General features: G+C 32.8%; 1 protein-coding gene and 1 pseudogene across 1 annotated transcript; both read left to right on the top strand.

Moving 5' to 3' along the window:
• Nucleotides 1–5,132: 5,132 nt before the first annotated feature.
• On the top strand, nt 5,133–7,345 carry LOC120116761 (serine/arginine-rich splicing factor RS2Z32-like). Its single transcript, XM_039137176.1, has 6 exons — nt 5,133–5,267; nt 5,792–5,831; nt 5,976–6,071; nt 6,312–6,511; nt 6,593–6,679; nt 6,885–7,345. Exons 1-6 carry the CDS (start codon nt 5,161–5,163, stop codon nt 7,264–7,266), a joined length of 912 nt encoding a protein of 303 aa, XP_038993107.1. The 5' UTR covers nt 5,133–5,160; the 3' UTR covers nt 7,267–7,345.
• Nucleotides 7,346–10,429: 3,084 nt separating this feature from the next.
• LOC120116863 lies at nt 10,430–13,114 on the top strand (annotated as a pseudogene).
• Nucleotides 13,115–14,925: the final 1,811 nt, after the last annotated feature.

The raw sequence follows: 14,925 nt of genomic DNA, 5'->3' as shown, positions 1-14,925 counted from the left end.
GCCATTTGAGCAGTACATATAAAATTTGTCAATTCTGCAATTGATGAATCTGGACCACATCTCTCCATGGCTATTGAAGCTTCAGCCTCTGAGAATCCCATTTTTGTCAAGTATAACAGTTTAGTCTCCTCATCAGAATCATAATTCAAGATTTCTTGGTATTAAAAGAACTATCGATATCTGTGAAATCATCTTGAAAGGACATTTCATAATCAGATGAGTTGTTATCAGAATCAACATGTCGCATGAAGGCAAGCTTTTCAAGAGCCTATACTATTGAGTTTTATTCTCAAGAGGTTTTGTGACATTATATCTACATCTACATTTATCAAAGATGATAGATTCTCTGATTTGAAGAAGAAAGATTTATTGGGTTTCTGCAACTGAAGAAATACTCAGTTCACCAATCTGAAATCAAATAACTTAACATTCATGCATCATATTTAGGCATTTGCAAAAATAGGTGCATATTCATTCATTTTCATTCATACTGAATTTTTAACAGGAATTTCAAAGATTTTAGCAAAGATTTAAATCCATCATTCAATGGATTAACATTGTCAGAGAAAGTTCATAATGAGAAGAACTCATCTGAAGAAGGAAGAAGAAGTTCATAATGAGAAGAATTTGTTCAACCTTTTGCCTGAATCCATCACTTGATGAATTAGCTTTGCCAGAGAAAGTTCATAATGAGAAGAACTCATCTGAAGAAGGAAGAAGAAATTCATAATGAGAAGAATTTGTTCAACCTTATGCTTAAATCCATCATTCGATGGATCAGCTTTTCCAGAGAAAGTTCATAATGAGAAGAACTCATCTGAAGAAGGAAGAAGAAGTTCATAATGAGAAGAATTTGTTCAACCTTTTGCCTGAATCCATCACTTGATGGATTAGCTTTGCCAGAGAAAGTTCATAATGAGAAGAACTCATCTGAAGAAGGAATAAGAAATTCATAATGAGAAGAATTTGTTCAACCTTATGCTTAAATCCATCATTCGATGGATCAGCTTTTCCAGAGAAAGTTCATAATGAGAAGAACTCATCTGAAGAAGGAAGAAAAAGTTCATAATGAGAAGAGCTTGTTCAACCTTTTGCTCAAATCCATCATTAGATGGATCAGCTTTTCCAGAGAAGGTTCATAATGAGAAGAACTCATCTGAAGAAGGAAGAAAAAGTTCATAATGAGAAGAATTTGTTCAACCTTTTGTTTAAATTCATCAATTGATGGATTAACATTGCCAGGAAGAGTTCATAATGAGAAGAACTCGTCATCTGAAGAAAGAAGAAGAAGTTCATAATGAGAAGAATTTATTCGACTTTAGTTTAATCAACATCAACTTTTCCAGAGAAAGTTCATAATGAGAAGAATTTATCTGAAGAATGAAGAAGAGAGTTCATAATGAGAAGAACTCATCTGAAGAAAAGGAAGTTCATAATAAGAAGAACTTGTTTAACCTTTTTGTTCAAATTCATCACTTAATGGATCAACCTTTTGGATGACTCTATCACAGAAGGAAAAAGGTCAACATCATCCCCAGTGGAAAGTTCATAATAAGAAGAACTCATCTGAAGAAATAGAAGAATATATTCAACATCTCCATTATGATCAAGTGAAGCCAAATGGATAAAAAAATTTATTATCTTTTCATCTTTGCCCTATTCCTGTTAACATAAGAATGAGCAAAGACGGGCAGCTGAAGATACTAATTTTTTACCCATATGGATTTCTTATTATTATTATTATAATTATTATTATTATTATAATTATTATTATTATTATTATCATTATTATTATTATTATTATTAAATACATATATAAATAATAATAATAAATATACAAGCCCAATCAACCGGCCCAATTACAAATGGCCTATTATAAACCCTAACAGATTAGGGTTTCCATATTCCCAGCCGCCTCAGCTTGCTACCGTTGGATTTGGCAAGATCCAACGGTCCAGATGGTTCCAGCAGCAAACCCTAGGGTATGATACCCTAGGGCCACGCGGCCGCCGCAGCTGCTCTCGCCGTCTCCACCCCTGGCACGTCCCAACCGAAGGCTCCAGAAGCTCCAACGCCAACCGTCCACGATATGGCTATGGGGTGAGTCACCACTGGGAGTCCGGTGACTCACTGAGACCCACTCTTCGGACCGGTCCGATGGCCACGCCGGTGATGGCTATAAAGCCATCACCCCATCTGTGAGAAAAAAAAAGACAGAGAGAAATACAGAAAAAAAAACAGAGACGAGGGAACAACAGAAACAGAGAGAGATACAAAAACTACCAACGATCCCAGTCAACAACAGCAACAACAAAAAAAAAGGAGAGGAGAGAAGCTTACCAAAGAAGCCTTGACCATCGCCGGAAGCACTACACATCGCCGGAAAACAGAAAATACCGAAGGTATTTTCATAGATTTACTCCGATTAGGAGTCTTTTTGAAGAAACAAAGGCCGAATTCGGTCTTAGGGTGTTTAGATCTACGTTTTAGGTGAATTTGGGGAATTTCCGACCACCGGAGGCGGTGGTCGGCGGCAGACGGTTGCCGGATTCCCTCCGGCGAGGGAATATAGAGAGAGGCCAGAGAGAATTCTGGCTCTCTCTCTCTGCTTGAGAGAAAAAAAATGAAATGAAGGCTGGCCCTTCGGGCCAGCCGTTTTGGACCTTATATAGGCCTTCCTGAACGACGTCGTTTCAGGAAGGACTATATGCGCAAATTTAAATTATTAAATCCCGTCCGCAGTCATCAAGATTTGTAAACTTTACATTTTAGTCACTAAATCAAGTTTATAATCCTTTTAATTCAAATCTTTAATTTTAATTTTATTTATTTTAGTCCTTTATATTAAAATAATATATTTAGGATAAATAGCAGATTTAATCCCTTAATTTTAATAAATAATATTTTAATCCCTAGTTTCTATTTTTAATTTATTTTATTCTAATATCCGAATTTTAGATAATTTTTTTTAGTCACTAAATAAATAAAATAAAGAAATAGTATGTTTAATCCCTATAATTTGATTAATTATGAATTAGGTTTTTAATTTACTTTTACTATAATTTATTATTTATTTTAAATGTTTTCATTTATTTTACTACTTTTAAATATATCGTTCTAGTTGTATTTTTATTGTTTTAATTTTACTTGTTTATATTTTTAAATATTTTTATGTATTCATAAATATATATATAATAAATAATAATTAATTTTTTTTTAATAAATTATTTTAATATTTGTTTTTCAATATCGAAGAAAAAGACAGTCTTAATACAACTAGATGTCCTATTCTGGTATTTTAAAATTTAATAATTAATTTTTTAAAATATTATTTAATTTAAATTAATATTTATCAATATCAAAGAAAAGAGCTGTCTTAAGGCACCTAGAAGTCCTTTTTTGATATTTTAAATATTTTTTTATAATTTTGAAATAATAGGATTATAAATTAAATATATTTTGAATTTTTAATATTTTTAATAATAGAGACAATTTATAATTAAAAAGTACCAATTTTGGGCGTTGTAGGGATGCTAATCCTTCCCTAAACGTAATCGACCACGAATCCCTTTTTATTATCAAAAAGAACGAATTTTTGGTTACAAACGCAGATCAGTTCATTTTTTATTGGTGTTTTCTTAAAACTCTTTTTAAAAAAATAATTTTTAGGTATTTGACCTACCTGACCCAAAAGGCCGATGGTGACTCCCAAATTATTTTCAAAACCATTTATTCACATAAATTTTCCCGCCAAATAAATATTTCGTGCCCGGACGAAAACCGGTTACGACAGCGCGGTGCAGGGGGCGCGCTTTCCTACAAAGGATGTTAGATCGGGAAATATAATCTGACTGGTGTTAGATCGGTAATAATACCGATCACCGGTGATATACCGGGAAAATCGCCTGGTTTCAAACACCTACCTACCAAGCCGAATATCGTAATTCCACCAACGTGCATGGGGTATTCTGGTGATTTCATGAAATATGTGTTTTGACTGACCCTTATTCGTAGGCCTATTTATATATAGAAAACATGGCATGTTTACTCTCTCTCTCTCTCTCTCTCTCTCTCTCCATCACATCGAGATCTCTAGGGGTTTTCACCTTCGCCTTCTTCTTCTTCGCCCCGTCTAGGGATGGCAACGGGCCGGGTTCGGGCAGGGTATTGGTCCCCCGTCCCCGTCCCCGTTTAAAAAACGGTACCCGTCCCCGTTTAAAAAACCGCGGGGATTTAAACGGGGATCCCCGTCGGGTAATCGGGGAAAACCGCGGGGAAACGGGTATCCCCGTTTAGCACAAACGATTATTTAAACGGGTATTGGGCCAGGTATTGGGTCGGTATTGGGCTGGGAATCGGGGGGTATATATATATTTAAATTAAATATATATTTTTTATTTAAATTAAATTTATTAATATTATATATATATATAAATAATTATTTTTAATATTTATCGGGTCGGGTATCGGGGCGGGTAATCGGGGCGGGTAATCGGGTAATCGGGGCGGGGATTACCAAACCCGTCCCCGTCCCCGTTTAAAATAAATGGGTTTTCCCCGTCCCCGTCCCCGTCCCCGTTTATCATCCCCGAACCCGGCCCGTTTAATTCGGTTTTCGGTTTTCCCCGTCGGGTTCGGGTTTTTTTGCCATCCCTAGCCCCGTCTGAAATTCATCGTAGGCTTATTTAATTCATTAGTTTTTTTGTCTTGTTTCGATTTGAGTTCTCACTAGTTAGTTTGTTTAATTTCTTTATTATTTATCCGTAGATCTGAATGATTCTTGAGCTTTTAAAATTGAGTTTGCTGCTTTTTATGTTTATTACTTTACATCATATTACTTATTATTTAGGTTTTATTATTTTGTAATAGTAATTTGTAGATGTATTTTATGCTTGCGTTGTTTGAAATTGAAATCTGAAAAATTAAATATAGCCCATAGGTTCTCATTAAAAATCTTGCCAAAATTATGTTTCATTGTAATGCTGTATTTTTAAAATCAATTACGATTATGTGCTCTACCACATTATCCTTTTAAGATATCTTGATCTTAAGTTATACTTTTGATTGTTTATTGTAAGAACTAAGGTGCCTTTATTATATAATTCTGTGTGATTGTATTTTTGGGTTCTTATGGAAATAATTACTACAGGGAAAGAAGCTATGCCGAGGTATGATGATCGTCGTGGTGGCACTCGTTTGTATGTTGGTCATTTGTCTTCGAGGACAAGATCACGCGATCTTGACGACATGTTTAGCAGATATGGGAGGTAATCTAAGTCTTTTGTTATGTTGAATGAAGTAATCCATAACATTTATAATTGTTGCATTTACCTGTTTGGTTTAGTGGTTGCATGTCTCTTAGTAAACTTGTTTCAGGTGTTTTAGTTTTATTTTTCTCGTTTTTGGTATTATGTTTTTTTCCTGTTGTATTAGTGGCTTTTGGATAGGTTCAGGGTGGGATAAAATAGAGCCCTTGTCAAGCCCTTGTTCTAATGCTTGACATCCGGTCTTTCTTATACGAGTGAGAATGTTGTGACCCTACACTTGTCTGTATGGTTAACTTGAATGATCTTGTTGAAGGTCTGTTGGCTATTGCCTAACCCGGAGGTCTATGGTGAGAGGGTTACCTTGGTGGATTTGGCGAGTCTTACTATATTGTTATTCGTGTTTTTAGCGAAATGGCAACAATCTCAAAAAGTGGTGTTTTTGGTTCTTCTGTGAGGGGCAAACTATCAACCCTTTGATAATTGTGTCATGATGGCCTTACTGTTTCTGCCACCCATTTACGCAGAGTACGAGATGTGGATATGAAGCGCGACTATGCATTCATTGTATGTATTTCTCATACCTTTACCTTAATCCCAAAGACTTTTTCTTATCTATAATATCTTCACTATTTGTATGAAATATGTCCATTCTTGCTTGGAACCTTTTTCTTGTCTGTGTTTGTATATTGTTGGCATTGTTGTTTATAGGAATTCAGCTACCCAAGAGATGCCGATGATGCAAGATATTCATTGGATGGTAGAGACATAGATGGAAGCCGTATTGTTGTTGAATTTGCCAGAGGAGTAAGTTTTCTGTGGACTTTTTTCACCTTCAAGAGATTTTGATCATTCAAAGGTTTTAACCTTATGGTGTCAAAAAAAATCCTTTTATGTTATGTGCTGCTTGGTTTTTGCATTGAAGTTGGAATAATTTTCCCAGTGTTATTTTAAATGTTATGCTGGTCTACTTCATTTTATCTTGTTTTCCACTTGTCTTTTATCATTTTTGTTTGAATATTGAATCGGATTTGATTTGCAATTTAGGTTCCACCTGCTCCAGGTGGATCTCGAGATAACCCTGGAAGAGGTGGTCCCACTCCTGGGTCGGGACGTTGCTTCAACTGCGGAATTGATGGCCATTGGGCTCGTGATTGCAAAGCTGGGGATTGGAAAAATAAGTGTTACCGCTGTGGGGAACGAGGCCACATAGAAAGAAATTGTCAAAACAGTCCAAAGAAACTAAGGTTTCCCCTTCTCCCTTTCATCCACTTTTCTTATTTCAATTTGTTTTATCTATTATGCTGAAAACAACTGTTTTGATGCAGCCACAGACCACGCAGTTACTCACGCTCTCCTAGCCCCTACCGCGGTAGAAGCAGAAGCCACAGTTACAGCGGGGGTCGCAGCAACAGGTTTGTGTTTAGCTTTCATTGGCATTGAGTTCTTAAATGCAAATTACCTTTGACATTTTGCTTGTGTTGTTTGGGTAACAATCCATGTTCTGAAACAAAATTAAGCACTTTTTGTTGAAGTATATGTTCAAATCAAAAGAATATAGCAAATCTGCTGTTTTTTTCATTCCAATTCTCTGTATGCTGAATCTTGTCCTTTCTGCAGTAGATCAAGATCACCTGTTAAGAGAGACCGAAGTTATGAACGTGAAGATAGAAGGTCAAGGAGCCCTAAGCACCACAAGGGTTCTCCTTCCCCATTTCGAGGGAGGAAGCATAGTTCGGATCCTGAGGAAAGAAGGCCACAAGCGAGAGGTAGCCTTTCCCCAAGGGATCGCCGACAAACTAATGGTTCAGATTACAGTGCAAGTCCTAGGGGAAGGAGCAGATGCCCTGATGCTGAAGCAGATGCTGAGGACACTCATAGGAACTCCACAAAGGAAAATGGTCAGAGCGGCAGCCCTTGTCCTCCACCAAGGGGTGATCGAAGCCCTATTTATGATGATGAGGATAACCATGCTTCCGCCAGACGCAGTGAATCAAATTAAGGCAACCGGTGGTTTGAATTGGTTGCTGTGCTTAGTGACAATTTGCGTTTTTAGCCGTAACTTTGAATTTTATTTTATATTTTTAATTTTTTATACTTGAATATTTTATGCTCGCCTGTTAAAATATAGTTTTTATAAAAATATTCCTGAAGTTATTTTCGGTATATATATATATAGGTACTAACGTTTGATATTTCAATGATATTGATGCCCATTGAAGTAATAGTTCAATACTGGGTCTGCCTTTCGAACTAACTAGCGGTCTAATGATAATCAGCAAATGGCTTCTACAATGAAAGCTCTCTTAAAGATAAAGATTATAACAAAATATTAGAAGGGTATGCAAATTTGATAATTAAGCAAATTTTTACAAAACTATCCTTATATATATCGATTTAATTCTTCCTGCCTCAGATTTTATTTAGTACTGCTCATCCATCTTTTTCCCTCTCAAATTGCTTTGGAATCTGAATTTGTGGGTAGGTCAAATGTTAAGGTTAAGGAACGACATGAAATGAGCGTAACAGAAAATATTATAAAAATATAATGTTTTTATTAATCATAACCTAAAATTGTTTTTTATGTTTTTTTATATTTTTTATTAAATTAAAAAATTGTAAAACATGTGATATTTTCAGTTCCCAACTAAAAATATTATGAAAAAAAATTAATATTAAAATATTAAAAATAATCAACCTTTTAAGTTGTGTATAACAAAAAATATTATATTTTTTATAATAATTTTGGCTGTGTCTATTGATTGTTGTCTATAGTTTTAAGACTAATCTCTTAAACTCTCTTAATGTTTTGTACTAAATCTTCAATTCCATATTTTCAAGTATATTTATATCTATTCATCAATATGCTTTGCAGCGGTAGAACTTGGTGATAAAGTTTGGGGGACCAACTTTAAACATTAAAAAGTTTAGAGGTTTAAATTAAAATTTGTAAAATTTTTGAAGAGTTTAGTTTACATTTTTTCCCCCAAAAAATTAGGGTTTAACTGAAATTTTGGAAATTTTGAGAGGCTTAATGATATTGTTTTAAAATTATGAGAGGAGATTTAATTAAAAATATTCAAAAAAATTATAGTTTAATTTGATTTTTTTAAAATTTTGAGGGGACTAAATTAAATTTTTAAACATTTATAAGGGTCTAAATTATAAAATTTTAAATTGGTGGGCATGGCCCCCACTAGCCCCTGTTGTGTTCCGCCGTTGATCCTTTGTATCCAAACCTTTTATCCTCTTTTTCTTGCTGTTTTTCGAGTTCCATTTCAGTATTTACATCAGTCAAAGGATTATCATCATCGCTAGCCTCGTCGGACGACAAACTTATCGAGAAATGACATCTTGGTTTAAAGAATGAGGAATTCAAATAACTCTGTTTATTATATTTGAAAGTAAATTATAAGAGAAATATTACTTTCGTCCCTTTTTTATTGTTTATTGTTGACTATTCATATAATTTTAGGGAAAAATGTTTATTAAAGAGATTTATTATAAAAAGTTTAAATTGATTATTTTATTTCAGAAAAATTAAATTTTATTTAGTTAGAAAACTGAAAAAAAGGTATAAAAAAAAAAAATGGGTCTAATTAAAGTTCTTGATTTTTCAAAGAGATAATTTAAATACGAAAACACAAAATGGATAAAGTTAATGGGAGAGCGGGAGTATAATTCATCGTTCCTATTATTAAATGAAAGGGTAAAATACATTATTTTTCATTGAATTTTGCTCTTTCTTATTATACTCATTGTTCTTTTAATTTTTCTAATTTACTCAATAAACTTTCGAGTTGCTCATATTTTGTTAATTTTGAATTGTTTTATTATTATTATTGTATGATATTTTTTTATTTAATATAAAAATAATATTGAAGGTCGAAGGTGGGTTATGATTATTTTAAATCTTTTTAAATTTAATAATAAAAATATTATTTTATTGTTTATTTTAAATTATTTTATATTTATTAATATGATATTAATATAAAAAAATATTAAAGGTCAATATGATTAAAAGTTTTTAATTAAAATAATAAAAATACTATTTTATTGTTTATTTTAAATTATTTTTATATTTAATAATAATAATAAATGCCATATATAGAAATAATAAAAAAATAATCTAAAGTGATCAAATATGAACAATTCAAAAGTTTAATGAGTAAATTAAAAAATAAAAGTATAGTTAATAAAATAGGAGAGAGAGTAAAGTTCAATGAGAAATGATGTAATTTACCCTAAATTAAAATATAAATTATTAATAAGATTTTAATGGGTAAATGATAATATATTTATAATTGAACCGTCGTATTTTTTGTTAGAGAACTTCTTCAACGTGATTTTTTATTTTATTTTTTGTATAAGTGTTATCTATTTGATATATTTGAATCTTTAAGGGTGCGTTTGGTTCACAGAATATAAGATTATCAGTGAGAACATGATTACCAGTGAGAATAAGATTACTGGAAATATTGTATTTTGTGTTTGGTTCGTTTAGCATGAATATAAGATTACCGTGTTTGGTTAAAGGAATAAAAGATTATTAGAATATATATTTTACCAAATTGTCTTATTATATATTTATTTTTTAACAAGTTGAATTCTTTTATAATTTTACTATAATTAATTAATATATTTTCTTTAAAAATTTTAAATTCATAAAATTTTATATTTTTTTAATAAAATTGAAAAGATAAATATATTTAATGAAAGGGTAAAATTTTATTTTAATCCCTGAACTTTATATAAAATTTTAATTATTGATTTTTTTTTTGTAAATCTAAAATATTTTAAGGATAAATTTGTAATTTAACCTTCATATATTTTTTTATTCAACGACAGAATAAGGATATTTTTAAAAAAAATAAAGTTTAAGGGCATTTTAGTTCGAAACACCAGTAATCCAACAATACCTAAAGAAACGAGGTAATCACATCCCTGTAATATACTCCAAAATATAATTATTGATAATAAAAGATTACCGAAAGTTAAGAATGTTGGCCAACCAAACATAGAAATGACATTTCATTCCCTGATAATAAGATATAACCTAAAACAAACACCCCTTTAAGAGTAACAGTTGAAGAAGAGTTAAAGCCACATACGAAAAGAAAAGATATAGAGGATAGAAATTATGCGGTGTAATTTATCCAAATTTAATGGAGAGCGTATCAGATGTAGCCGAATCTATCCAGAAAAATGGGGCAGAAGTTGAAGATAGCTTGACAGGTGCATCTCAGTATGTGCAGAAAACAAAACAGAGAATGGCATCTTTGAAAATCTACGGTATCATTGCTATTCCCACCGGTTCTTCTTCAACCTCTCAATATTCATCAAATCACCCAATTCCTTTCTCCTCCAATCCTATAAAATCAGCCTTATCTGCATTCCACCCAATCCTCTCTTTTCACCGTGAACTCCACTTTTCAATCCTTGCCTCAAAGAAATCTACAACCATTTCTTCGGCTATGTCGTCTGGGCACGTATTACGTTTATTTTTCTAGTTTTACTGCAAAAAAAAATGGAGGAATTGTCGGCATAATCATTTGTTATCAAGCTAGAGAAGTATTTGATTTTCTGGGCTTTTTTGTATTAGTGTTAGCAGCCCAAATTAATCGCTTCTACAAGTTTCAGCGTTGCAGTTTCTGAATTTAGTTTCGCATTTTCTATTTTTAACAATTATTTTGTCTATATACAGATATGTGCAAGAGGATCTTCAACCAGCTCTTGATTCTACTTCGCATCCACCTTCACTCTTTGATGGAACAACAAGGTTCCATCGAAACTTGCTTCACTTGAAATATGGTTCCAATTTGAAGGAACAAATGAAAATTTCAAATTTTCATTAAGAATTCACTCCCTAATATGAAGTTCTACTGCGGGGCTTTCGCTTTAATTAATGAAATTATTAGGGTAATTTAGCAATATGTTGCTGGGTTTATTTTGTTTCTTTGAACTGATTCGATCTTTAATATCGATGTAGAATTAACGTTTCATAGTCGATCGAACCAGTACACTAGCTTACTTGCATAGCTTTTGAGTTCGGTCCAAGCTAATTTTTCATTTCTGAAACCAGGGATTGCAGGATAAGATAAAGCTGGTTCCCATTGATATGAAGAACAGGCCTGCTTGGTACAAGGAGAGAGTCTACCCTCCAAACAAGGTCACACCACATCTTTGAAACATTTGATGTTAAACTAAGTTACTTGGATTTGAACGTGAGCATCGGATATGAGCTTGTGCCTAACATAGACTCGGATTTGAATGTGAGCATCTGATATGAGTTTGTGTCTAACATAGACTCGGATTTGAACATGAGCATTGGATATGAGTTTGTGTCTAACCATAGACTCGGATTTGAATGTGAGCACCATGTTCGATACATCCACAAAAGTGTCCTAGCAACATAGATGCTAAAAGATTAGAAAATATGAAATAGCAGAGTACCAACATTCTGCAATCCCTCTTCCTTGCACCAAGTTAATGGAAAACTGATGCAGGTGCCGGCATTAGAACACAATAATGAAGTAAAAGGCGAGAGTCTCGACTTGATCAAGTACATAGATACTTACTTTGAAGGGCCTTCGCTTTTCCCCGATGTACAATCTTAAAAGCTCTTGATTAGTTTTTTTATCACCTCCATAGTTCTTCTTTCATGCTCATAGACTATGTAACAGGACCCTGCAAAGAGACAGTTTGCAGATGAGTTATTCTCCTACATCGATTCTTTCTACAAAACAGTGACTTCTACGTTCAAAGGAGAGGGTACGAGCAGGTGAGTTCGGCCTCTTCTATTCATTTTGGAATGATGTAAATGAACTCATGTCACCATGGTCATAATCTGAAAACTGCGCCAGGCATTGCATTTGATGACATTGAAATAGCTCTTTCCAAGTTTGAGGACGGGCCTTTCTTCCTCGGGCAGTTTAGTCTGGTGTGTGAACAATTGTCAGTTAAACACAAAATACATATCAATGATATCCAGTTTTCATCAAGTTTTAGAAAGCAGATTATCAGTATTGGCATCCTTTCTTCTTCAGGTGGATATAGCTTATGCACCATTCATTGAAAGATTTCATCATTTTCTGATGGATGTGAAGAATTATGATGTTACTCATGCAGACCTAAATTAGCAACTTGGATTGTGGTATTGCTAGATTTATTCTTACTGTAACCTTCTTTGAATCTGATATTATGGACTAAACCATGGTTCTAAAAGTTCCATTTTTTAGTCTATCAAAGGGTGACTGATTATACGGAGAGCATAATCAATGTCAAAAAAGTTTAATTGTTTCTAAGTCGCTAATATTTTTGAAATCATTACAATTAAGCCCTTTCTCATCCCAAAATTTGCTGGTTTAATTATATTTTTAGGACACTTTCAGTTTTAAAATGAAATTATATCTTCACCTTCAATTTTAAAATTTGAAATTAAAGCACATCTTTAAATTTTATGCTTTATTCAATTTTAAAGACCATATTAGTTTCAAAATGAAACAACTCGTCTCCCTTGTAATTCAATCCTAGCTCATTCCCTGATCATAGTAAATCTATCCTTGACAGGAGATGAACAGAAACGAAGGTTACAAGCAAACCAGGCGTGATCCAAAGGAACTTGTTGAGAGCTACAAGAAGCGTTTCATGGTAATCAAAATTGAAAGCTCAAACAGTGACAAAAGTTGTATGAAATATGACTTCAATGCAGTAGTATTAATCAGAAATTTATGTAGTTTATAAAAACCTGTCTTAGTGTCAAGTGTTTTGTTTAGGGTTTAAAATTTAGTTTTACAAACTTGTTTATTTCAGTGTCATGCGTTCTATTTGGGGTTTAGAAATTAGGATTTAGGGGTTTGGATTTTAGAAGAAATTAAAATAATTAGATTGTGTAAAATAAATATTATCCAGTCTGTGTATCAAATACTAATCTTATATATAGCAAAATTATATGGTGCACAATTTTTTTTTTTTTGATTATTCTTACAAGAGATTTCTAACATGTCAATAAACTCGTTCTTGAAAATTCACAAATTTCCAAACCTAAAAACAGACAGAATTCTTGGGTAACTCCCTGGGGGGAAAATACACTTTTATACATACTTTCTCCAGTTGATGTACACTATATTCTCGTAAGATAATAAGTTTACACAAGACCATCTACACCATACTCTATTTTAGCAGGATAATAAGTTTACATAAGACTTATTTGAGTATCATGTGTTTTATTTAGTGTTTAAGATTTTATGGACACGTGCAGAAAATGCTACTTGAACCTGGGTCACCTAGAAAGAACATTCTTTTTACTATTGAGATCCCTCATTGAGTTATAAATTTTTGGGCTCAAATAGACTAAATTTTAATTTATACATCCCGTGTATAAAAAAATTCCCTTACATGTGTATACATTTATGTAGGGGTGATCAAAATGACTCAAAAAATCGATTTTTTCGATTATATTTGACTCGAAAAAAACTCGATCGAATTGACTTTGAGTTACAATTTCATAAACTCGACTCAAAAAAAATTCAAGTTCAAATCAAGTTGTAAAATACAACTCGAATAACTCAAAATTTTTAATAATTAGTGGATTTATTTTCACGTTTGAGTCGAGTCCTTGGACTTTGTATGATATATACATATCACATATGAAAAAAATTTGTAGAAACATATTTGTATTGTATATATAATTATAGAAACTCACTTAAATTGGAACCAAATAATATTATAAGTATTCACAATTAAATTTAAACAGAAACTCAAAAAATTGATTCGACTTGACTCGATTCGAATTTTATAAACACGACTCGATTCGAAAAAATTTCAAGTCAACTCCAAGTTGTAAAATAAGACTCGTCAACTCAAATAACTCGAAAATTTTTAACTCGACTCGCTTGAACGCTCACCCCTACATATATGTTTGCCTATCTGTTACGAATGGCAAAACTTTTAAGAAAATCACTAAAATCTATTTATATCAGCAATCATATTAGTCTTATGTTACTCAAAACTCTCCAGTTTTTTTTTTTTTTTGGTTCTGAAACATCCTTTCAAGCGAGTATAAAGATATGATCTCTCAAACAAATGAAACAAAATTTACACCCGGGTCAGAATCATATCCGTATCTAACAATTAGCCCCAATCCTGAAAGCATAAGCATTAATGTCTAAAGAATCATCACTCACAGTAGCAACTTACAATGGGAGAGTGTGAGCAACGTGAGAGAACTACACCCAAATGTTTCTGAAGAAGATGCATGTGAAAGCATAACCCTGTTGCATGCTGATTTTAGTTTTGTTGCTTTCACTCTTCCTTTTCCTTGAAATTCCCATCTTAGACGACATCCGGACGTATGCATGGAGATGTGACCCTGCAAAAACTCTCCAAATACCTGAAAAACTTGGAAATAAGTTATGCATAAAAACCTGCAAAAACACTCCAGCATCATTCTCAGTTTCTCATAATCGATTCGTCATCACAAAACTGAGTTCATAAAAGGACAAGATATAACAGGGCAAGAAGTTGCATTATACATGGCATACTTTGAATATTTATCACTTGTGCATAAGCTGTGATAAGCCACTTGACTAGTAATCGGCATTTACAATAGAATAGCTTAGTAAGAGTTTCTCAATATCAAGTTGCAGTAGCAAATTGCAGA

The sequence above is a fragment of the Hibiscus syriacus genome, unplaced genomic scaffold (genome assembly GCF_006381635.1).
Source record: "Hibiscus syriacus cultivar Baekdansim isolate YM2019G1 unplaced genomic scaffold, ASM638163v2 tig00110303_pilon, whole genome shotgun sequence".
Taxonomy (NCBI): Eukaryota; Viridiplantae; Streptophyta; class Magnoliopsida; order Malvales; family Malvaceae; genus Hibiscus; species Hibiscus syriacus.
The sequence above is the reverse complement of the archived record's forward strand: the minus strand, read 5'-3'. Positions and strand labels throughout refer to the sequence as shown.

Bases quoted from the DNA above. Each gene is read 5' to 3' on its own strand.
- LOC120116761 (XM_039137176.1), top strand. From the start codon at position 5,161: ATGCCGAGGTATGATGATCGTCGTGGTGGCACTCGTTTGTATGTTGGT. The intron at 5,832-5,975 runs GTATGTATTTCT...TGTTGTTTATAG, and splicing joins AGCGCGACTATGCATTCATT to GAATTCAGCTACCCAAGAGA. The intron at 6,512-6,592 runs GTTTCCCCTTCT...GTTTTGATGCAG, and splicing joins AACAGTCCAAAGAAACTAAG to CCACAGACCACGCAGTTACT.